Raw genomic sequence first — 24,863 nt, forward strand, 5'->3', positions numbered from 1 at the left:
AGGAGTGCACGGCGGGCTGGCTACCTCTCCGTCTTCGCACAGTAGGTGGGCAACGGTGGCAGTCACAGTGTGACGCAATATGGTTTGTACCTCTTACCGTCATAAGTGGTGGTCCTCCTAGGCGAACGCTGCTGTAAGCGTATCAGCTACACGAACGTGTTCAGCACCACGATCAGCTGGGGACGGACAGGCTGATGCTGGTACCTCACTTTCGTTTTCGATATCCATCTCCAGATCACTTGCATCAAACTCAGAGTCCGATTCAGCAATAATATGTAAAACGTCCATGGGGTATTTTGCTTTGTACTTTTGCTCTAGTCTCGGGAGATGTTGATGCTATTTTAGAGGCTGTTTGCTCTTCACTACTCATACACATGCAGGGAATCAAGGTCAAATCAACAAAGCTATGTAACTTTCCTTCAAGCGAAGAGAGTCAAAACTAAAAAGTAAGGGGAAGTTTTGTCGCAGTTTATAGCCCATTTCCGTCCTCTACCCCTGAATTTCGAGAAAACTCAACATCAGCCCTGAAAGAGTTCATTTGAAGCCAATTCTCGTTGCTAATTGAACCCATTATTTAATTCCATGGTGCTCATTCTGTCATGGCAGCCATTTCCAAAACTGTTGATTTTCTTTTTTTCAGAGCGCTGGCTGTCAAAATGTTTTATGGACCTGAGCAGATCAGAATCACTGAGGCCTTCACCTTTCTTTGTTTTCAGTTACTGTGTGATGGACGCAGGTTGTTGTTTATGTGTTGGTTCATTTTGTGTCTTAATATTGTTCAGTTGCTAATTAAGGAAAAAAGAAATAACGAAGGGGCCCGAGTCTTATGTTGTGCATCAGTTAAAATTAAGGCAAAGAGTTAATTAGCAGCAAGAATTAAGAAAAGGGTTAGAATGAAAACCTGCAGCCACCGTACCTCTGCAGGGGCTGGAGTTGGAGACCCCTGGTATAGAATATGTAAGATATACTGCGCATTTGTGTTTTGTGTATGCACTCCATTGGCAATTTTATTAGGTACACCTTCCGAGTACCAAGTTGGACCCCCCTTTTGCCTTCAGAACTGCTGTAATTCTTCATGGAGCTGGAAACATTCCTCTTTGATTTTGGTCCATATTGACATGGTAGCATCAAACACACTTGCTGCTGATTTGTCAGCTACACATCCACAATGCGAATCTCCTGTTCCGCCACATCCCAAATGGTGCTCTCTTTGGATTGAGATCTGGTGACTGTGGAGGCCTGTCATGTTTGAGGTGATTTGAGCTTTGTGACATGGCGTGTTATTCTGCTGGAAGCAGCCATTCGAAGATGGGGGACACTGTGGTGATAAAGGGATGGGTATGGTCAGCAACAATAAACAGTGCTCATTTGGTACTGAGGGGCTCAAAGTGTGCCGCGAAAATCCAACCGCCCCACCATTACACGACCACCAGTACCTGAACCATTGATGCGAGGCAGGATGGATCCAGGCTTTCATGTTGTTGATGCCAAATTCTGACCATGTCATCCAAATGTCTCTGCGGAAATCGAGACTCATCAGACCAGGCAATGTTTCTCCAATCTTCTCATGTCCAGTTTTGCTGAGCCCATGAGAAGTGTTGCCTCCGTTGCCTCTCCTTAGCTGACAGGAGTGGCACCCGCTGTCATGCTTCAAGGTTCGACATCTTGTGTGTTCAGAGATTCTCTTCTGCACATCTCGGTTGTAACGAGTGCTTATTTAAGTTCCTGTTGCCTTTTCTATCACCTCAGACCAGTCTGTTCTCTTCTGACCTCTGGCATCAACAAGGCATTTTTGCCCAGAGACCCACCACTCACTGGATTTTTCCTCTTTTGCAGACCATTTTCTGTAAAGAGATGGTCGTGTGTGAAAATCCCAGTAGATCAGCAGTTTCTGAAATACTCAGACCAGCCTGCCTGGCACCAACAAACATGTCACGTTCAGAGACACTTCAGTGACCTTTCATCCCCATTCTGATGCTCGTTTTGATCTTCAGCAGGTCATCTAGACGACATCTACGTGCCTAAATGCGTTGAGTTGCTCCCATGTGATTGGCTGATTAGATATTTGTGTTAACAAAGAGTTGAGCAGGTGTAGCTAATAAAATGGCCGGTGAGTGCATACTGGCTGTGCTACACATGTTAAAAAGGTTAAAATCTAAGTAATCACGTAGACCTCAGCGTTAACATTTACAGTGTGCCATGTAATGAAGATATCGCTTATATGCCATTTGGTATGGGATTCATAAAGCAGTTTTAATGTTTGTGGTGCACCATCTGTTGGAATGAAAAGTGCAAACATTTTATTACTACAAATGTTTGTGATGCTCCTTCTTTTGGAATAACAGAGACATAGCCACCAGACTGACACACACACACGCAGATGCTTTTATTAAGGTGCCTGTGCATGTATCTACAGTGAATTCAGAAAGTCTTCAGACCCCTTCACTTTTTTCACATTTTATTATGTTGCACTCTTGTGCTTAAATCATTTAAATTATTTTTTTTTCTCTCTTTACCCCTGAATGACAAAGTGAAAACTGGATCTAAGACAGTTTTGCAAACCTCTGTATTATAATGAAAACATCTTGGGATGAGACGTGACTTTTTGAAGAGACTTTTAACATGAGATTCTTTCAAGTCACATCATACTTACAACCTTTGGAACCAAGTCCCGCAAGAGGGTGACTTACAACTATTTTCAAACAAGACCACGGTCATCGAACCTCTCAGTCGTGTGAATGCTTTTGGTAGACACACTTCCTGTGCTCTCAGCTCTAAATTTTATCAGGACAATACTTTATTCTGTCTGTCTGTCAATCATATAGTGCCTTTCACATCTATCTATCTATCTATCTATCTATCTATCTATCTATCTATCTATCTATCTATCTATCTATCTATCTATCTATCTATCTATCTATCTATCTCTCTATCTCTCTATCTCTCTATCTCTCTATCTATCTCTCTATCTCTCTATCTATCTCTCTATCTCTCTCTACTGACTCACTCATCAAGAAATCTCCTGAACCAGGAGTACTTGGGACTTGAAATTTGTGATATACGTTACCCTTGGCCCATAGGTGCTTGCTAAGAAACGGTTTTAAAAATTTCCTGCTTCAACTGCGTTCTGTCTGTCCACTTTTCATGAGAGAATTACTTAACAGGTTTGGATCTGGTTATTTTTATTTATATAATAATATATAATTTGCTTCAACTTTCCGGCTGTGGGCCGAAATACTAGCTGTAACCTGTGGCTGCGCCCACATAGTAATAAAGCAGGACAAACTTTAAAAATCAATCGATATTGGCACTATATCTGATCGTGTTTAGCTCTGACAAGAGAGCGTTCCCCGTGTGGGGAGAAAAGCACGTGGCCGTGATATCTCTGGCAATTAGCAGCTACCCTCTAAAACACATGGAGCGCTGATCTCTCTCTTTCTCAAAAATGTCAGACGTTACCCCTTAACAATCTGTAGATGATAATGTCTGCTGAACGAACAGGTATTGCTAGCTAAGAGGAGGCGAGGTGCAGTCCAACACGTGGCAAGACGTTGGCGAGTGAATGAGGAAGGCCCCGCCCACCTGCTCTCGGCCCACAGCCACTCTCTTGGATTTTCATAAATACATTGGTACCGCAAGCAAACTATGGTACTTGGCGCAATAAGAGTAGTCGTAAGATCAACCGGAAAGTTCAAGCAAATTATAGAATCCAAATCCGTTAAGTATATCTCTCGTGAAAGTGGACAGTCATACAGACAGAACGTGCTTGGACCACAAAAATTTTAAAACCGTTTCTTAGCGAGCACCTATGGGCCAAGGGTAACCTACATTCCAAATTTCTAGTCTCAAGTCCTCCTGGTTCGGGAGACTTCGTGATGAGTGAGTTCGTGGTATTTGGCTTTTATAGAAATAGCTATATGTATATATGTATATGAATTAAGCACAAAAAATGTTATTGTGAACACTATAATAGAAATGGTCATGTGGATAATATGGTGACCTTTTCCTGGGTCAACCTGCTTTGTCCCCCACTGCTATATCACATTTCTGTGGGAAATGCTGCCTTGTATGTTTAAAAAAAAAAAAAAAAACGGTTCTCATGATTAAATAAAGTGGATAACATGGAGTGTGTAAAGTATTGATTTTGGTTTTTTTTCGGCTATAAACAAATCTCTCTTTTATTTCAGGTAACTACTTTGCCAGTCATTTTTTCATGGGAGGTGAGAAGTTTGATACACCGCATCCAGAAGGTTACCTCTTTGGAGAGAATATGGACCTCAATTTCCTCGGAAATCGTCCCGTTCAGGTAAAAGCAGAAAGTGTTCAGTTACTCGGGTCTCTTTACTGCATCCACCACCACAAGCTGCAATCCCAAATCGTGTCAGGTCACTATGATCAATTTGAATTTATATAACACTGTAACACGGGGGTTCTCAGTCAGGGTCTTGGAGGGCCACATTCTTTCCAACTCGTTCCTTAATTCAAAAACAGTCCTTGCTGATAATGAAACTTAGTATTTAACTCTTTGGCTTGTTAATGCTTTCATTCATCCAAGAGAAATTTTAATTGCGCTGTAGAGTTTCCTTCTCAGAAAACATTATCCATGTGTTTGATGGACCAGAACAGATTTAAACTTAACGCTCCTTCCAATTTCCCTCTCGTTTATTTCTGAATTTTCTTTTTAAACTCCGACACTTCATGCTGCACAGGCAGAGGTTTAAAAGGAAGCCTGTTAACTGGGAGAGCTGCTGGTTTATTGGTTATCTGCATCTCATTATGAACTGATGTCTGGTTAAGAAAACAGGCAACAATTAAAACTTAAATGCAGCTGCTATAAACTAAAATGGGCAATTAAGGGTTCTGAATTGTAATGGGCAAGCTGACTAAAATTAAACCCAAAAGATGTGTTGCTTTAGTAGTAAATAAATGGGTTCTAATTAAGAAATTGGTTGAAGTGAAAACCTGGAGCCACTGCGGAGCTCCACAACTGTAATGGAGGGCCCCTGAACTACAAGGTAGGATGGCTGCAGTGGCTATAGGTTTTCATTCTAACCAGTTTCCTAATTCGAACTCGCTCCTTGCCGATAATGAAACTTGATATTTAACTCTACGCCTTGTTAGCGCTTTCATTCATCAAAGACAAATCTTAGTTACAGTCGTGGCCAAAAGTTTTGAGAAGGCCCTAAGTGTTGGTTTTCACAAAGTGTGCTGCTTCAGTGTTTTTAGATCTTTTCGTCAGATGTTTCTATGGGATACTGAAGTAGAATTACAAGCAGTTCAAACGTATCAAAAGTTCTTATTGACAATGACATGAAGTTTATGCACAGAGTCCACATTTGCAGTGTTGGCCCTTCTTTCTTTTTCAAGACCTCTGCAATTCACCCTGGCATGCTGTCTGTCAATCAACTTCTGGGCCCAATCCTGCATAATCAATACTTGGAGTCTGTCAGAATTGGTGGGTTTGTGTTTGTCCACCTGCCTCTTGAGGATTGACCACAAATCTTATTATGAGATACATCATCTACTGTTAAATTCTGCTCTGTACTTCTAAAATGTATATTTTTTATTTATTACTATATTGAGGAATTGTTCTGTTCTGTGTACTGCATTGTATTGTATTGACCCCCTTCTTTTGACACCCACTGCACGCCCAACCTACCTGGAAAGGGGTCTCTTTTTGAACTGCCTTTCCTAAGGTTTCTTCCATTTTTTCCCTACAAGGTTTTTTTGGGAGTTTTTCCTTGTCTTCTTAGAGAGTCAAGGCTGGGGGGCTGTCAAGAGGCAGGGCCTGTTAAAGCCCATTGCGGCACTTCCTGTGTGATTTTGGGCTATACAAAAATAAACTGTATTGTATTGTAACTGTAACTTCTCAATGGGGATTTTCCTGGCCATGGACCCCAATTGTCGATGTTTTGTTCCCCCAAGCCACTTGGTTCTCACTTTTGCCTAATGGCCTGGTGCTGTATTCAGAGGCGGCCTTTGGGGGTGGCGACTAGGGCAATCGCGCCAGGCCCCACGATAGGAGATTCTTTTGTCACCGTCAGCTCATCATACAAATATGCGGGGCCTCTGCAAGACATTCAAATCCGTTATAGACTGAAATACGGTACGTGGTGGATTTCTCCTAATTCCTATGACTGTTGCGAGCACGGAAAGAAGCTTTTCAAAGTTGAAACTTATCAAAAATTATCTACGATCAACAATGTCGCAAAACAGACTGTGCAGTTTAGCTATTTTGTCAATTGAAAAGGAACTTGCCTCAACATTGGACTACGAGGATCTTAACGATTTTGCTCAGCAAAAAGCCAGAAAAGTGGACTTCCGTCTGTGACTGTCAAAGTAGCTGTTTGGTAAGTGTTCGTTTTATTACAAGTGTTCTGGTTCTCCGTAATTAAATAAATTTGCTGACTCCAGCGGGTTCGGCAGAAACGACTGTTATCTAGTTTGTTAATTTTGCGTGCAGAATGTTTCTGAATCATTAATTAAGTTGGTTAAAGGCCACTAAACCAATATAAGAACAATTACAATACGAAATGTAATCAGACGGCCAATGGTACCTACATAAGGCACCATATTTTTTAACAATAATAAGGCGTACAGCATTAGAGGCGGATAAGCCCGTGAGCGTGGTGGTACGGTATATAGCCTACACTTATGGCTCTTGGTCCCGCATATGACACTCGCTCAAGGCCCCGCGTACTCCTAAGGCCGCCTCTGCTGTATCATGCTGGATTGTTCATTGTTGGTCACCAAACTGTTCCTGGGATGTTTGGGAGAAGTTGCTCCTGGTGGGGATGTTTTGGTCCCGTTCTTTATTCATGGCTCAAAATTAAATACCAAGTTTCATTATCAGCAAGGACCAAATGAAAAGCTGTAGCCACTGCGATTTGAGGACGCCTGCTGTAACACTTTGTGGGTTGGCATGGTGGCACTGTGGTAGCAATGCTGCCTTGTATCAAGGAGACTGGGGGTTCAGTTCACCAGATCTCCCAGCATGGAGTTTGCATGTTCTTTTTGTCTCTGCATGGCCGTCCTCCGGGAGCTTTGTTTTCCTCCCACAGTCCAAAGACATGCAGGTTAGATGACTGGCGATACTAAACTGGCCCCTGGTGGGTAGGGGTGTTTGTGTTGCCCTGTGATACACTGACACCCCTTCCAGGGATTTTTTTCTTGCCTTGTGCCCAATGCTTTTTGTGATAGGCTCCTGCTCTTTCTAAGTGGGTTTAGAAAATGAACGGATTGAAGAATGTACCACTTTATGTGCTTGGCACTTCCTGGCCAGATTGGATCTTTGCAGACTGTTACAGGTTATACTCTTAATTAGTGAATTATATTATGCTATAGAGCAGGGGGCCCCAGTAGCTACAGGTTTTCATTCTAACCCTTTTCTTAATTAGTGTACTGTTTTTGCTGCTAATTAACTTCGTTTGAATTAATTTTAATTGACTTGTTTTTTAAGATTTGTTCCCCTGAATTGCTTCTTTTCTTTTCTTAAATAGCACCCAAACAGAAATGAAATGTGAAGTGAGGGAGCCAACAAAAGACCAACTGAGTCAGGGCCTCAAACTCCAACCAGTTGCTTAATTAGGCTCTGATTCTTGTTGTTAATTAAACTCGTTCTTTACTTCCATGGCTTGTTGCTGCTCTCGTTGTGCAATAGCAGACATTTCTGAAATTGTGGGTTTTCTCTTTTCTAAGCGCACCATTAAAATGCTTTGGGGACCTGAGGAGATCAGCATTCCTGAGACCTTCACCTTTCTTTATCTTCAGATATTTTATGATCGACAAAGTTTTTTGGTTCATTTTGTATCTCATTATTTGTTTGGCTGCTAATTAAGGAAAAAGAAACAATTAAAGGGGTCTGAGTCTTCACGAGCAAGTCAAATAAAATGAATTCAAAATAAGTTAATTAGGAGCAAAAACAGGTCACTAATTAAGAAAAGGGTGAGAATGAAAACCTACAGCCACTGCGGCCCTCCAGGACTGGTGTTGGGGACCCCTGCTATTTTTTTTTTGTTCTTTATTTTGCCTTATACAATTTCTTGTATTAGGAATTTGTTAGTTTTTGCATACCCCTTGGGGTCAGAGCGCAGGGTCAGGCCCCTGGAGCAAGTACAGGTTAAGGGTCTTGCTCAAGGGCCCAGCAGAGTAGGATCTCTTTTGGCAGTGACAGGGATTCGTACTGGCAACCTTCTGGATACCAGCACAGATCCTTAGCCTCAGAGCCACCACTCCGCCCGTGAAAGAAAAAAAATAGAAAGCCAAACATAGACCGAATGTTTAGGATGAAAGGAGATTGGTGAGGCCAGCAGGGGGCGCCCAGCCTGTGGTGTGAATGTGGATCCCAGTGCCCCAGTGCTGTGATGGGGATAATGTGCTGTCCAAATGGTGCCGTAAAAACTGAGATCCTGACTCTCTGTTGTCATTAAAGATCCCTGGTCATCCTTCATAAAGAGTAGGGTGTATCCCATTGTCCTGGCTAAATTGTCACCCTGTTCATCCCCTGTCTCTAAATGAGTGTCTCTCTCATCCTTTCGCCACCTAACGGCTAATTTGTGGTGAGCATACTGGTACAAAAATGGCTGCTGTTGCGTCCTCCAGGTGGATGCTGCACATTAGTGGTGGTTGAAGTGCCTCCCCTCTCGCTGTAAAGCGATTTGAGAACCTTGAAAAGCACAATTTAAATACGGTCATCCCTGGAACGTAACCCCTGCAATAGGTGAAAATCCGCGAAGTAAAAATCATACGTTTATATGGTTATTGTTCTATTGTCACGCTTGGGTCACAGATTTGCACAGAAACACAGGAGGTTGTAGAGAGACAGGAACTTTATTCAAACACTGCAAGCAAACATTTGTCTCTTTTTCAAAAGTTTAAACTGTGCTCCATGACAAGACAGAGATGACAGTTCCGTGTCACAATTAAAAGAATGCAAACATATCTTCCTCTTCAAAGGAGTGCGCGTCAGGAGCAGAGAATGTCAGTGAGAAAGAAAAGCAAACAATCAAAAATCAATAGGTGCTGTTTGGGCTTTTAAGTATGCAAAGCACCGTGCGGGAAGCATATCGTGCAACAAAGCAGCCGCTAGTAAGCCCAGCAAGGAAGGGAGCAATGTGAAGGTAGTCTTTCAGCGTTTTTTGAGGAGTATCCATATCCTCTAGGGGTGCGAACAGCCCCCGTGCTCACAATATATTTGAGGAGTTTTATTTAATACGTAATACGTGCTCTGATTGGGTAGCTTCTCAGCCATCTGCCAATAGCGTCCCTTGTATGAAATCATCTGGGCAAACCAACTGAGGAAGCATGTACCAGAAATTAAAAGACCCATTGTCCACTGAAACCCACGAACCAGCGAAAAAATCCGCGATATACGAGGGTTGTTTCATAAGTTTTGAGACTCGGTCACTTGCCGTAATCGGAGGCGGACGAAATTTTTTTCTTTTGTTCTACAATCCTTTCACATCTTCTAATAAATTTTTGGCCCACCCAGCTACAGATGGAGATGAGAAAAAAAGCTCGAAGTGCATCCCCTCCGCGTCCTGAATTTAAGTTAAACCGAGAGCAACTGCGCACTTGCATGCTCTATGAATTCGCGGGTGGTCTGAGTGCAAAAGAGTGCTTGTCAAGAATGAAAAAACATCTCGGTGACAATGCTCCAGATCGTGCGACTGTGTTCCGGTGGAAAAAAAAATTCAACAACGGTGAATTCGACGTCAGCGACGCCCAACGTGAAGGACGTCCCAGAATTTTGACCGGCGAGCAAGATGTGGCCCTTGTGAAGGCCCTAATTGAAGAGGATCCTCGCCAAACAATAAGAAGAATTGCTTCGACCCTTGACATGGATCCCACGACTGTTTGGAGGATCCTCACTCAAGATCTTGGCTACACGAGAAAATGTGCTCGGTGGATCCCGAAAATTTTGACAAGTGAACAAAAAGCAACCCGAATGCAATTTTGCAGAGATTTCCTCGCCAGATTCAAGGTAGGCAAGTCTGAAGCTTTCACAAACATTGTCACTGGTGACGAGACTTGGGTTTACAACAGCGACACTGAAACCAAGTCCTAGAGCATGGAGTGGGGTCCAAAAGGTTGCCTTCCTCCACTGAAAGCAAGGCGCCAAAGGTCAGCCAAGAGGACCATGTTTGCTGTCTTTTTTGGCTACAAAAAAATTATTGCTTCAGTTCCACTTCCTGAACGCACGACGATGAACTCTGACATCTACACAACCCTGTGCCTTCCAGAAGTTTTCAAAAATCTCACTAGAGGTCGGCCTAATCGCACCTTGAAAAACTTCATCCTTCACCATGACAACGCGCCACCTCACAAGTCAAACAAAACTGTTGAGTTCCTCGCCAAATCTGGGATTGAAGTCCTTCATCCGCCCCCTTATTCACCAGATTTGGCACCCTGTGACTTCTGGCTGTTCCCGACGGTGAAGAAGGAGCTGAAAGGAATGGATTTTGAGGACAGGGACAGCCTCATTTCTGCGGTTGATGAGCAGCTTGACCAACTGACTGAACCTGATTTTCGTCACTGTTTTGATCGTTGGATTTATCGCATGAAAAAGTGCATTGAAATTGGTGAGTTATGTGAGTAAATATTTTCTTTGGAATTGACCAAACCAAGTTGTATCTATTTAAAAAAGTCTCAAAACTTATGAAACAACCTCGTATATTTAGATATGCTTACATATAAAATCCGCGATAGAGTGAAGCCGTGAAAGTCGAAGTGCGATATAGCGAGGGATTACTGTATAATGAATTATTACTAGCTGTAAAAACCCCGGGCTCCTAGAAACTATTGAAATCATCAGAAAAAAACTGAAATGCAGAGTCGGTGGTTTAGTTTTGCGGACATGCTCACCCCCTTTGTCCTACCAGCGGGTAAGCGAGTTTCTCTTGGAAGTTTCACTTTGGCGACAGAGTCGCTTTCTTTGAGCTTCACTCTGTAGCCTTGCACTTCCGAGCTGGACAGACAGACATGCACACACACTTCCATGCATAAACATTTATATGTAAGATTCACGGTCTGAAATAGGCAAGAGGGTTACTGCAAAGTTTGAAATGAAATTACTTGAGAATTTTGTCAATAGGCTTGTCCTATAAGTTTACAAAGAGTTGCTCATTGCAACAAGGTGTTTTGGGTGTTCATAACTTTGGGACTCAAAGCTTTTTCAAGAAGAATGTAAAAGGGCACAGTGAGCCAACGTAGCTCTGCCATTTTCACGTAGGAATTGTTTTGTATTTCCACCAGTTAGAAGCAACAGCATTTTGAAGCTGGTGGGAGTCTTGTCACGGACGCGGCCCTGGAAAACTGCAAGATTTCTTTTTTTTGTCATTCTGATGATGAAATTCTACTTGTAAATCAAGTCTGTGTTTACTCCAATTTTGTATTTTTTTTTTTTTTTTTTTTAAATCTTGTAATTTTCAGTTCCTGGTGTTAACCTGACTACTCCTTTATGAAAGGACTTTGTAAAGCAGGGCATTACTGAGAAACTAAAGTGTGAATTATTACAACTCCTAACCGACCTTTTCATATATCAGTAATCTGGCCAAAACTTAGTGGAGTACATCAGATCTGAAAAACAGTGAGGATCTGCACTCCTGTTACATGCTTTTATACGTGCAGGGCATTCAGAAGGGCTTCATACCCCTGCACTTGTTAACATTTTGTTATATTGCTTCCTTTTGCTAAAACTGCTTAAATTAAAAATTTGAAATACTAGGGGGCTTTGCCCCCTGCTTGCTTCACTCTCCAATATTCCCCTACACGCCAGCCACTACGGGTCTCTACTGCTCATGTATGCGGATTTCACTTTCACCAAACAACAAATCTTTTAATTCTCGCAGATGGGTAGAAACACTACATTTTCCTGATGGCAACACGGTTTAGACGATCTACAAGTCTCAGAATTAAAGTTTAAATCCGAACAATACATTCAATCTCTTTTCTCTGTTCTGTTATTTCACCGAGTAATAATTTCTGTTTGTTTGCACTAATGCGATCTTTACTATAATTTTTTTTGAGACTTTCGAATTTTAGTACTTTCATTATCTCTAACCTGCTCTGCATGTGTATCGTGCCAACGTTTTTGAACCTCTTTACGATGTTCTACTTTGTCATCTACTCTTTGTCTTTTATTTCCAGTCCCGGGCCTGGTTAAATCTCTTGGCACAAAGTCTCGTCTTGCGGGATGTGAAAGTATCTCTCTGAAAAAGTCTCATCTTGTCCCAAGATTTTATATTAAAAATCTAAAATAGATTATAATAGAGAGACTATTCAAATTTTTCTTTTTAGATCAATAGCCCCAAAGGGTCTGATTAGTTTTTTGTACTTCCATTTGGATGTGACATACATACTCCCTTCACTTTCTGCACACTTTATTGTGTTGTAGGGTTCATTTTAAATGGATCAATTTGCCGTGTTTGCCTGTCAGTCCACACTCAACCCATAATGACAAAGTTAAAAACGTTTTCAGAAACAGAAATTTATTAAAAGTCAATAACTGAAATCTCTCCTTGCCGTCTAGCCACTCCACCATTAAGGCCAGGTCGTCCATCCAGCAGGTTCTCGCATCTCAGCAGAGGACTTCTCAAGCACTGTTATAGTGGCCATTTGATTCTTGGTCACCTGCCTGACCGAGGACCTTCTTGTTCATTTACTCAGCTTGGCCGGATGGTCAGCTCTTTGAATTGTTCTGGTGGTTCCAGACTTCCGTATCACATTTCTTGAGGCCATTGTGCTCCTGGGATGCTTTACAAGTCGTTTGATCCCTTTGCCCTGATTTATGCATCACTACAGTTTGATTACAGAGATTTATAGAGAGTTCCTTGGACTTCATGGCTTGGTTTTTATCCTGACATGCAGTGTGAATCGTGGGACCATCTTTACACAGGTGTGCCTTTCTAAATGATGTCCGATCAATTCAGGTAGACTCCTGGACACATCTCAAGAATTATAGCCAACAGAATGGACCTGCACACAATTTGGAGTGTCACAGCAAAGGGTTTAACTGCTTCAATTAATGAGAGATTTCAGTTTTTGATTTTTAATACATTTGCACACCTTTCTGAAGAGATGTGTTCACTTTGTCATTATGGCTTATTGAGTGTGGATTGGTGAGCACAAGTGGCACTTTTTACTCATTTAAAATTAAATTTACAACACAAAGTGTGCAGAAAGTAAAGAACTTTCTGAATCCACAGTATATCCTGGCATTGTGGTTTACACACACAACACTGTAAATTAACGACGACTTCTTCTTTCGACTGCTACCGTTAGGGGTTGCCACAGTGGATCATCATCTTCCATATCTTTCTGTCCTCGTCATCTTGTTCTGTTGCACCCATCACCTGCACGTCCTCTCTCACCACATCCATAAACCTTCGCTTAGGCCTTCCTCTTCCCTGGCAGCTCTATCCTTAGTACCCATCTCCCAATATACCCAGCATGTCTCCTCTGCACATGTCCAAACCAGTGCAATATCGCCTCTCTAACTTTGTCTCCACACTGTCCCACCTGAGTTGATCCTCTAATGTCCTCATTCTAATCCTGTCCATCCTCGTCACACCCAATGCAAATCTTAACATCTTTAACTCTGCCACCTCCAGCTCTGTTTCCTGCTTTCTGGTCCGTGCCACCGTCTCCAGCCCATATAACATAGCTGGTTTCACTACTGTCCTGTAGACCTTCCCTTTTACTCTTGAGCACTCTAAATTGACTTAAAATACAAATAAACAAGAGCCTACACTGTGGTCTTTTAGCACAGGCTGCAACCTCCATGAAGGAGCACCGACCTTGATCATCATCATCTTCTTTCAGCTGCTCCTGTTAGGTGTTGCCACATCGGATCATCTTTTTCCATCTCTTTCTGTCCTCTGCATTTTGTTCTGTCACACCTATCACCTGTATGTCGTCTCTCACCACATCCACAAACCTCCTCTTAGGCCTCTTTTCCGGCAGCTCTATCCTTAGTACCCTTATCCCAATATAACTAGCTTGTCTCCTCTGCACAGGTCCAAACCAATGCAATCTCACCTCTCTGAGCTGACCCCCTAATGTCCTCATTTCTAATCCTGTCCATCCTTGTCACACACAATGCAAATCTTAGCATCTTTAACTCTGACACCTCCAGCTCTGTCTCCTGTGCCACCGTCTCCAGCCCATATAACATAGCTGGTCTCACTACCGTCCTGTAGACCTTCCCTTTCACCCTTGTTGATACCCGTCGGTTACAAATCATTCCTGACACTCTTCTCCACCCTGCCTGCACTCTCTTCTTCATCTCTCTTCCACAATCCCTGTTACTCTGAATTGTTGAGACCAAGTATTTAAAGTCTTCCACCTTCGCCAACTCTACTCCGCTCATCCTCGCCATTCCACTGACCTCCCTCTCATTCACACACCTGTATTCTGTCTTGGTGGTCCTACTGACCTTCATTCCTCTCCTCTCTAGAGCGTATCTTCACCTCCCCAGGGTCTCCTCAACCTGCTCCTTACTCTGTCTACAGAATACAATGCCAACCCTGATACCAGGACTTAAAGATACACACCAAGAAAAAAACATGGCAGGACTGCATTGTTTCCCCTTTTAATCCTCATTGACATATTAAATTGCAAAAAGCATATTTTTTTCCATTTTTTCATCAGATATTTTTCTTAATTTCCATTTTATTACTGTAGCATCACTTTCGTCTGTACGTAATGAAGTTAAACATACCAACTCCATGAAGCTCAAGTGCTGTTACAGTTCAATCACATTTTCTATTTCATAACGCTGATTGGCCGTGTTGTACCATCAGTGCTACAAACAAATCATTTTGTTTCCAGTAATCTGATCTCTGCAATCTCACACTGGCCGCATTTTCAGTATTTTAATAGCTTTGGAACTGAAATGGTTTCAGATTCTTGGAATCAGTTAACACGTGTCATGCAGATGATCTGAGCTGGTATCAGGCAACCAGAAAATTATATTTTGGTCAGCTGAAAACGCTGATGTAAGTGTAGCCTGTGTTTTAGCCCTAGTTTGTATTCATTTCATTCTTTTTTTCTTTAACAAATGCTCAAAGTTACAAGTCACATTTCTTTCTTTTATATTTTTTCTAGTTTCCATATGTTACTCCAGCCCCGCATGAGCCAGTCAAGACATTAAGGAGCTTGGTGAACATCCGAAAGGACTCTCTTCGTTTGGTCCGGTAAGTTTACTACAAGACGAATTTAGAAATAGAATTGATTAGGACGGGCCGTTTGGCCAACATCACCAACAACAACATTTATTTATATAGCACATTTTCATACAAATAATGTAGCTCAAAGTGCTTTACATGATGAAGAAAAGAGAAAAAAGACAAAGAATTAAAATAAGAGAACACTAATTAACATAGAATAAGAGTAAGGTCCGATGGCCAGGGAGGACAGAAAAAACAAAAAAAAAAACTCCAGACGGCTGGAGAGAAAAAAAAAAATCGGCAAGGGTTCCAGACCGTGAGACCGCCCAGCCCAACCACCGCTTAAACCTTCTAGAACAACCCCCTTTTTTAGTTTTTATGGAAATTCACACAGTTTATTTAATGTCTTAATGTTTCATGAGATCAATGCAGAGAACAAAAAGCAATGGGAAATAAAAAAAAAAAAAAAGTCAAGGAAAACACAGTAAGTGTACAAAATTGTATTCAAATGTTTAATTCATCAATGTAGCCCCCCTGTGCCGATATAACAGCCAAACTGTGGCAACCCTTGTGATTCAGAATGCCATTCACCCTGTGCAAGTCACCAACTGTGCCTCGAGCAGAAGAAACCCAGACCATCACACTTCCTCCTCCATGTTTGACAGTTGATGTCTCACACTGAGGAGCCATCCTGTCACCAACTCAGCTTCGTACAAACACCCTGCACGATGAACTGAAGATTCCAAATTTGGATTCATCAGGCCATAAGACTTTCTCTCAGTCTGCAGTGGTCCACAGCTGGCATTTCAAGGCCCTGTTGTGTCCTTTTAAGGAATGGCTTTCTTCCTGCCACTCACCCAGTCAAACCCGCAGCACAAAGTCTCCTCTTCACAGTCCAAACTGACACTCGCTTCTGTCGACCTTCACTGTGAAGCTGTTGTGCTGCGAGAGGTGCCTGTCATGTGACCCTCAGAAACCTGTCTTCCGATTGGCTGGTGACTTTGGCTCTGCCAGATATCTTCCTATCAGAGTTTCTTCCAGTTTCCCTTGGATTGTGTAGGACTCCACTGGACTCACTGACACTTTGCAGTTTCTCTAAATGAAAGGCCTACACTTCTAACAGTAATAACGGTCGGTCTCATTTCATTTGTTAATTGACGTTGCCATATATTGTCCAAGTTGGTCTTCAGAGGGTGTAGCGAAACAGTCTGTCCCAACTCTGCTTTAAGACACACACATGGTTATTAAGTAATCAACAAAAGTTGGGACACCTGTGCAAATTGTTTGCCTTAACTTGCAAGGCTTGAATTGTTGCATGACATCTGTAGGATGTAACCTAGTAGTTGTTCCCTGAAGAAGGCCCATTTGTAATGTTCTGAAATTTCCTTTTTTTTCTTCAGTTTTTGGTAACCTAAACTTTAAATTTAAGCTTCTGACAGTTTACTGCTTACCATTTCACCGTTTTAGCCCATTCATTGCATTTCAACCGATTACATTTGAAGAAAAACTGGAAAAAGTGAGGTGTTCTAAAAAATTTTGACTGGTAGTGTATTTCCAGAATGGTACTGTATGATGTTTGCCGATGACACTGTGATCTGTAGTGATAGTAGGGAGCAGGTCCACCTGGATAGGTGGAGATCTGCTCTAGAGAGGAGAGGAATGAAGGTCAGTAGGAACAAGACAGAATACATGTGTGTGAATGAGAGGGAGGTCAGTGGAATGGTGACGATGCAGAGAGTAGAGTTGGCGAAGGTGGATGAGTTTAAATACTTGGGATCAACAGTACAGAGTAACGGGAATTGTGGAAGAGAAGTGAAAAAGAGAGTGCAGGTGGGGTGGAGTGGGTGGAGAAGAGTGTCAGGAGTGATTTGTGACAGACAAGAATGAAAGGGAAGGTCTACAGGACGGTAGTGAGATCAGCTGTGTCATATGGGCGGGTGACGGTGGCACTGACCAGAAAGCAGGAATCAGAGCTGGAGGTGGCAGAGTTAAAGATGCTAAGATTTGCATTGGGTGTGACAAGGATGGATAGGATTAGAAATGAGGACATTAGAGGGTCAGATCAAGTTGGACGGTTAGGAGACAAAGTTAGAGAGGCGAGATTGTGTTGGCCTGGACATGTGCAGAGGAGAGATGCTGGGTATATTGGGAGATGGATGCTACAAATAAAGCTAATGGGTAAGAGGAGGAGAGGAAGGCCTAAGAGAAGGTTTATGGATGTGGTGAGAGAGGACATGCAGGTGATGGGTGTGACAGAGCAAGATAACAAGGACAGGAAGAGATGGAAGAAGATGATCCGCTGTGGCAACCCCTAATGGGAGCAGCCGAAAGAAGAAGTAATACTGCAGGTCTCCAAGGTGCAACCATCTACTTTCACCACAGGTTCTTTCTCAGATTAAAGCCTCTGCTGTCATCAAACTTGAGCAAACCTTGGAGTTCGTTTGCGACTTTGGCTGGTTTGCCCTTTTTATATACTCTCCCTCCATTTACTAATGGAATGCTAGCACATAGTGGCGAGCACTCGGCGCCATTGCAAATAATCTGAGTCTACTTGCGTCTGTAGTTCTTAGGAGAAATAGAAGCCTGTTCCTTTAGATCAGGGGTCTCCAACACGTTGCTCCCAGTAGCTCGCAACCCCTTTCCAAGTAGCTTGCAAAAAGGGTTAATGAATCCTACATAAATTTGAAAACTTGATTAGTCAAATTAGGGGTGGGTGATCTTTCCAAAAAATCATATCACGATCCACAATGTGAATTGCTGTCTATGCTTTCAATGTGGCATACACTTAAAAGAATATCCGGACTCAAAACTCATCAAGACCTAAGTAACACTTTATTTTAAATATCAAACAAAGTTGAATTCAATTGTTCTGTTGTTCGCTAGCTAAGCGGAGTTAAGGGACACGCCCCGAAGCTGACGAGTGAGTGAGTGAGGAAGGCCCCTCCCCTCGACCAGTTGCATGTTTCTCAGAGTCACACAAATAAATCGGTTACCGCGAGTGAACTAAGATACATAGTGAAATGAGAGAAGTCACAAAATCATCCAGAATGTTCAAGCAAATTCTAGAAAAAAACCCGATCTAAATCCGTGAAGTAGTTCTCTCGTGAAAAGCAGACAGACAGACATTGGATTTTCTATATTATGTATTAGTAAACCTTCAAAATATGGCGCAGTTAAAGTCTCAACAGCATTCTCAGCATTTCTGAAGCTTAGTAGAGCCAGATAACTATAAGAATCTTCACCAAGCAGCTCTGAAAATGTCTGCTTTGTTTGGGTCTTCATACCTCTGTGAGTCTGACGTGAATGTCATGAAATCAAAGTTCAGAACAAGACAGACAGACGAACATTTAAATGACTCCAGAAGATTGAACCTGAGTGGCTCCACTCCATCATACACCTCAGTGCCCATCATCTGACTAACTCAAAAACACATCACACATGTAACTGGACCTGTGAATAAAGTGACACAGTGACATGTGACAAAATGACAAATGAAGAAGTCATATCTGTGGATTTGGAATTGCATTGTTTTGTTTTGACTTCATTCAAGTTTTAATTCAATAGTGTGAGATATGCTAGAAAACGCATACAGACATACAAAATGCACTTGCAGGTGAACTAAATATTTTTTTGTGATGTTTTAATGGAAAATGTGAGTTGTGGACACCAACATTTTGTAAATGTTCATGTAAAACAAGCTTATTCAGTTTGTTTGGATTGAAATAAGCTATGAGAATAAATGTTAGAAAACACATGTAGCTCTCGGCCATTTTCATTTTGTAAAAGTAGCTCTCAGAGGGGGAAAAAAGCTTGGAGACCCCTGCTTTAGATTGTTTGTTAATCAGCCATAGGAGAATTTTGGGGGGCGGGGTAGCAGATATCCCCACTTGTGCTAAAAAATATTGATGCTAGTTTACACATTCACTGAGAGTTCCCTAAGCTAGAAGTCCGAAGTGATCTGTACTCAAAGCTTTTTTGGAGAATCAAAGCACACAAACGCCTCATGGAAAATCTTTACTATTTCCCTTCAGGGCGTTCATTTAAAACCAGCGTGAACGTTGCTTTCCATATGTAGCTTTGCCCTTGAGCCAATGAAAGAGAGCATTCTAAATGTATGGGGGGAACTGCAAAGCTCCCTTCGTAAAGTGTGTTTTGTGGCAGTGGGATTATTCATACCGTTGCGCTTAGGTGGCTTATCAGAGTTCTAATTTTTATGGGAGTCTTTAAACAGTTGTTAAAACCGGGCTGCTGAAGCATAGGTGAATGTTTACGAGCGTGTTGAGAAAAAGCGATACCTACTGAGCTGTAGGAGGAGCAGGAACCAAATGTTCATCTGGGGAGGGTTAGGGGAATATAGGCCTTTATAAAAACGGCCTTCATCTGTTCAAAGGCTGCTTAATTTCTCAGCGGTTGGTCACGTGATCGCTTCCTTTTAAACCTGAAACCCATTTGACGTCTGTAAAAACAAAATGTTGCATTCATAGTAATGTTTACATATTCACCACATAAATAAGCCACGCCAAATGTGAATAAAATGCGCCGCCCTGAAATCATACTGAACCTCCTGGCGTGCATTAGTGAGCCCACTGTCAAGAACATGAGTTTAAAAACAAGGTGAATGGGAACTTTGGAAAAGGTTCAGGTGTATTTATTGAGATTTACAGCCAACTTATCTGTAAGTTGTGGCTTCGTTACAAGAGCAAATCGCACTGAAACCCCTTGGAAGAGATTTTCAGTTTTGCTGTGTCATTTTATTTACGTCTAGACGTCCATCCATCCATTATCCAACCCGCTATATCCTAACCACAGGGTCACGGGGGTCTGCTGGAGCCAATCCCAGCCAACACAGGGTGCAAGGCAGGAAACAAACCCCAGGCAGGGTGCCAGCCCACCGCAGGGCACACACACACCCACACACCAAGCACACAATAGGGACAACCCTAGTTATAATACTACTGACAGTTGACCGTGGAATATTCTGTAGTGAGGACATTTCACGAATGGACTTACTGCACAGGTGGCATCCTATCACGGTACCACGCTGGAGTTCACTGAGCTCCTGAGAGCGACCCATTCTGTCACAAATGGCTGTAGAAGCCGTCATGTGGCGGCTCATTTTGTGTCTCATTATTGTTTGGTTGCTAATTAAGGAAACAGAGACAACTAAGGGGCCTGAGTCAAGTTAATTAAAACTAAAGCAAAACAAGTTAACTGGCAGCAGAAACCGGTCACTAATTAAGAAGATGGTTAGAATGAAAACTTGCATGATTAAAAATCTCTAAAGCTCTAGCATCGGTCATGGTGCCCCCATTATAGATCCAACTTTGAGAGGAGAAACATTCCCTTGTTGAACAGAATGTAAATTTCTTTTTATGCAGAGTGACATTTTTATACTTAGCTACAATTCAAACCAAAAAAAAAAAAGTGTATTTATTTTTGTCTTTCTGACAGCTATAAAGATGATGCAGAGACCCCAACTGAAGAGAATGGGAGACCCCGGGTCCTGTACAGTGTCGAGTTCACATTTGATGCTGACGCTCGTGTGGCTATAACCATTTACTGCCAGGCTTCTGAGGAATTTTCAAATGGGATGGCCATGTGAGTTCATTACACCTTTCATTCTTTATTGGTGAGATTATCTTGAGTGTTTTTACTCTCTGTTGAAGAACTGGACTGAATTCTCCCTGCAGATGCGATTGTGTAAATCTTGTAGTGTAAATGTGCATCTGTTGTTACATACGTTTTGGTTCTGAATTTGCATTTGTGTTGCTATTACATACATTTTTTATAATAGCCCCATTTTCTATTACAGTATACTATTACGGAATGTCCAACGTGAGGGAATTGGCCAGTTGGTGTGGGTCACCAGAACTGTGACTTTGCTGTTAAAGCTAATCGTGGATCTGGATTTTTCTTCTCCATACCAGCTGGCTGTATCTCAGTTATAATGTTAACCCCTTAACCGCCCTCTGCCGGATATATCCGGCACCGTTGTTTTATTGCTAATGCCATACTGCCGGAATTATCCGGCACATTTGCCTGTGGTTATATGAATGCCTGGCAAGTAGTATAACTGAAGGTTTGGCGTGGGTATTATTACTACGTTGTATTTCGACAAGTCTGTGGTTGTTTTGGCCGGTCATGTGACGTGATTCGCATGTAACAGCTGTGAATATGGCGAAACGTAAACTGACTTCAAGTGAGGCTTTGCAGGCGATTTTGGACAGTTCTGATCATGATTGTAGCAGTTCTGAAGAAGATTTTAGCGACAGTGATGAGCAGCAATGTGCGCTGCATGATACTGTGAATGAAGACGCATCGGATGACGGCGCTGAGTGGGTGTATCCCCAGCATCTCAGCTGGGCTGCTGCCCGTGGTGAACTACCTTTTCTGCATTCGTTTGAGGGAACGTGTGGCTTTATTGTTGATGTAAACAATTACACTGCTGAGCAGTTTTATGAGCTGTTTGTGTCACCTGATTTGATCAGACATTTTGTTCATCAGACAAATCTGTATGCAGCACAGTTTATTGAGAAAAATCCCAATTTACCTCCACATTCCCGTGTTCGTGCTTGGTTTGACACTGATGAAAACGAAATGAAAAAATTCATTGGGATTTTGATGTTGATGGGAATAATCAGAAAACCAGATATTGAGATGTACTGGTCTACAGATCCTATGTATGCAACACCTATTTTTGCAGCTGTCATGACACGTAACCGATTCTCTTTGCTGCTGAAATTCTTTCATTTGAATGACAACAGAAACGAGCCAGATAAGAAAGATCCAAACCGCGACCACTTGTTCAAGCTACGTCCTTTGATTGATCATTTATTTGAAGCATTTCAGTTGCCCTACATGCCAGGACCGTCAGTTGCAGTTGATGAAAGTTTATTGTCGTGGAAGGGCCGCTTACAGTTTCGACAGTATCTACCATTGAAAAGGGCACGGTTTGGTATCAAGATGTTTTGCTTAGCTGAGAATTCAGGTTACATTTATAGATTTTGTGTATACACTGGCAACTTGCACAACATTTAGTGGTCAATACTGCTTGAATAAATGTAAAAAATGTAAAAAAAAATGTAAAAAAGTAAAAAAACGAAAATTGTTCAGATTTCGCCTGGCGTGGGGAATATTTAGGGAGTTGGCGGTTAAAGGGTTAATGGATTTATGTTGCCAGGATTTGTTCATTTTAGTCGGATTGGAATTACTGTGTTTTACTTTATTTTCATTTATGTAAATGATGGATGGTTTAAGTAGTTCTGTTAGTATTATGGCTGGAAGGTGTAGAGTCAGTCAGTCATTTTTTAGCCTGATTAGTCCTGAACATGGTCACTGGGGTCTGCTGGAGCCTATCCCACCTAGCATAGAGCCCAAGGCAGAAACAAACCCTGGACAGGATGTCGGTCCATTGCAGAGCAAACGCACACATTAGGGCCAATTTAGGAATTGCGATCTCCATGCATGCAGGACTCCTTAATGCAAGGCAGCTGTGCTACCACTACACCACAATGACACCCTGGAAGGTATAGAGAGTTATACAAAATTAATCTGAATTGATTTGAGTAGATATTTATCTTAAAGAAATACTCTACTCAGAAATTTTGTTCTTTTTATATGTTACTTGTTTGTAGTAAGGACCATGAAACAAATTTTAATCTCATGGTTTTTATGCAGAATGAAGAATACATTTCTGATACAGAATGTCACAAGAACTGATACTTCGGTGCCAAGTTGGTACTAAAGTTGTAGAAATGTTAACAGTATTGATTTTTGTACAGTATTGGTAGTACTGAGTAAAAGTTGATACTGCACTTGTGATGGCAAGTAGATGACTTTCTCTGTTAGAAGGCGGAATGAAAAAAACAAATGTTTTCAGGTTACATGTGCAATTTTTCTGCTGCACTGTTTGCAAAGGGGCAAAAAGAATCCCTTTTACTTTAATCCTGTATTTTATTCTGTGCCCCGCACACTTGGATCTGCTTTCCACAAGGGTTTTTGAAAATGTGATGACTATAATTAGCAGCTGTGCGGCGGTTAGCGATGGTAGCCCATCACTGTCTTGTGGAGTGTGCATAATGTTCATCTGAGTTCTCATTAGGTTGCAGTAAACATTTGCTGGTTTAATTGGTGATTATAAATGGGCCTTTAATATGTAATAGGGTGTGCCCAGTAGTATACTGTGGTGTCTTCAAGGATTAAATTTTGCCTCTCTGCCATGTTTTATTGTTATAAACCCCAGCTGTCAAGTGACTGAAGCTGAAAAAGTAAGCTCAGAAAGGTAATCGGGGCATATTAAATGAATTGTGACATTAGTTTTGTTGCCATTGATTGTTTCCCTGGTTATTTTTTTTCCTCTCCTAGATATAATCCAAAGAATCCTGCCATGATATCTGAGACTGTACACTACAAGAGAGGTGTGAGCCAGCAGTTTTCCTTGCCTTCCTTCAAGATTGATTTTGTTGACTGGAAGGAAGAAGAGGTGAGCATCCCTTTTTATTCCCAGGACAGTTTCAGTTGTTAATGAGCCAAAACTCCTAAATATTGTGAGCCACTAGGGGACGTACCGCCACCCTAACCCGGACACAGACAGGCAGGTTTTTGCCACACTACACACACTTATTTACAGCTTTGACGTGCCCAAAATACCAGTCCACACAACACACCAATACCAGTTCAGTCCTTTCTTGCCGCCAGTCCTTCTCCCTCCATTCCTCCTCAGGCTTTGTCCTCTCCTCCAGACTCTGGCCCACTTATGGAATAAGGCAGCTCCTTTTTATAGGGCACCTGGATGGATGGACTCCAGGAGCCTAACGAGCTTCTTCCGGCCAAACCTCTGGGTGTGGCAGAAGCGTGACCAAATAAGGCTCTGGAAAAGTCCATGCAGCGGCCCATGCTCATAACCCGTAAGCCCACTGGAAACCAAGGGGGCTGCCCTCTATCGTCCCGGGGAAGACACTGTCCCACAAATACTCTGTACCCCCCCCACTCCATTCCTTCCACAATCTGGACATCCTTGCTGGGTAAAGATTCCAGCCACCCGCCACAATATAAACCACGAGTGCCAGTTTTAGGTGTATGATTGGAGGTGTTGCTTCACTCAAAGCAAAAACAGGTGGAAAAAGAAGTAGTCTTAAGAGGCGTCCTCTGATCCAAGACAACCCTCAATTAACGGTGCCATTTTAAACTTAATGGGTGCTCCATGAGCTATTATATTGTAATATACATTCACATCTATGGACTTTGAAAGGGGGCACACACTCCTGCCCTCTGAGATGATTACATTTACATGCACGTATGCATACTTTGAAAGGGATGGCACATCCCTCACCAAGCGTTGCAAAATTCTTTACATGTACATTTACTTCAGAGGACTTTAAAGGGTGACCACATACAGCTGACAAAAAACACGAAAAGAAATACTTGAGTGAATGACATAAATAAAAATCGTAATATATAATCATGATTATACTGTACCAGTAATGGCACACTGCACAATAACGTGCAGTGAATACACTTGACTTGAGCATTCATAGTATTCATCCTCTTTCTCTGTACGATTAGCATTTGTTTGCTCAGAGGTTGATGTCGCTTGCTGCTTCCTGAGCAGCTCTTCTTTACTGCACCCTAGCGGTCCGCCGCTTCTCTTCTTTCGTCGGCATCTTTCCGTGTTAAAACTGATTGTTAGTTTTTGTG

At 42.1% G+C, this 24,863-nt stretch overlaps 1 protein-coding gene across 3 annotated transcripts in view; it reads left to right on the forward strand.

Moving 5' to 3' along the window:
- The window catches only part of LOC114661031 (E3 ubiquitin-protein ligase MGRN1-like), a 90,748-nt gene that overhangs the window by 24,596 nt on the left and 41,289 nt on the right, over positions 1-24,863 (forward strand). For all 3 annotated transcript variants that reach the window (XM_051933804.1, XM_028814124.2, XM_028814125.2), the window contains exons 2-5: positions 4,188-4,306; positions 15,106-15,194; positions 20,619-20,765; positions 23,532-23,649. In XM_051933804.1, coding sequence (XP_051789764.1) covers positions 4,188-4,306; positions 15,106-15,194; positions 20,619-20,765; positions 23,532-23,649 — 473 coding nt within the window. The remainder of the gene's footprint in view (positions 1-4,187; positions 4,307-15,105; positions 15,195-20,618; positions 20,766-23,531; positions 23,650-24,863) is intronic.

Source organism: Erpetoichthys calabaricus, chromosome 11 (assembly GCF_900747795.2).
Source record: "Erpetoichthys calabaricus chromosome 11, fErpCal1.3, whole genome shotgun sequence".
NCBI lineage: Eukaryota > Metazoa > Chordata > Cladistia > Polypteriformes > Polypteridae > Erpetoichthys > Erpetoichthys calabaricus.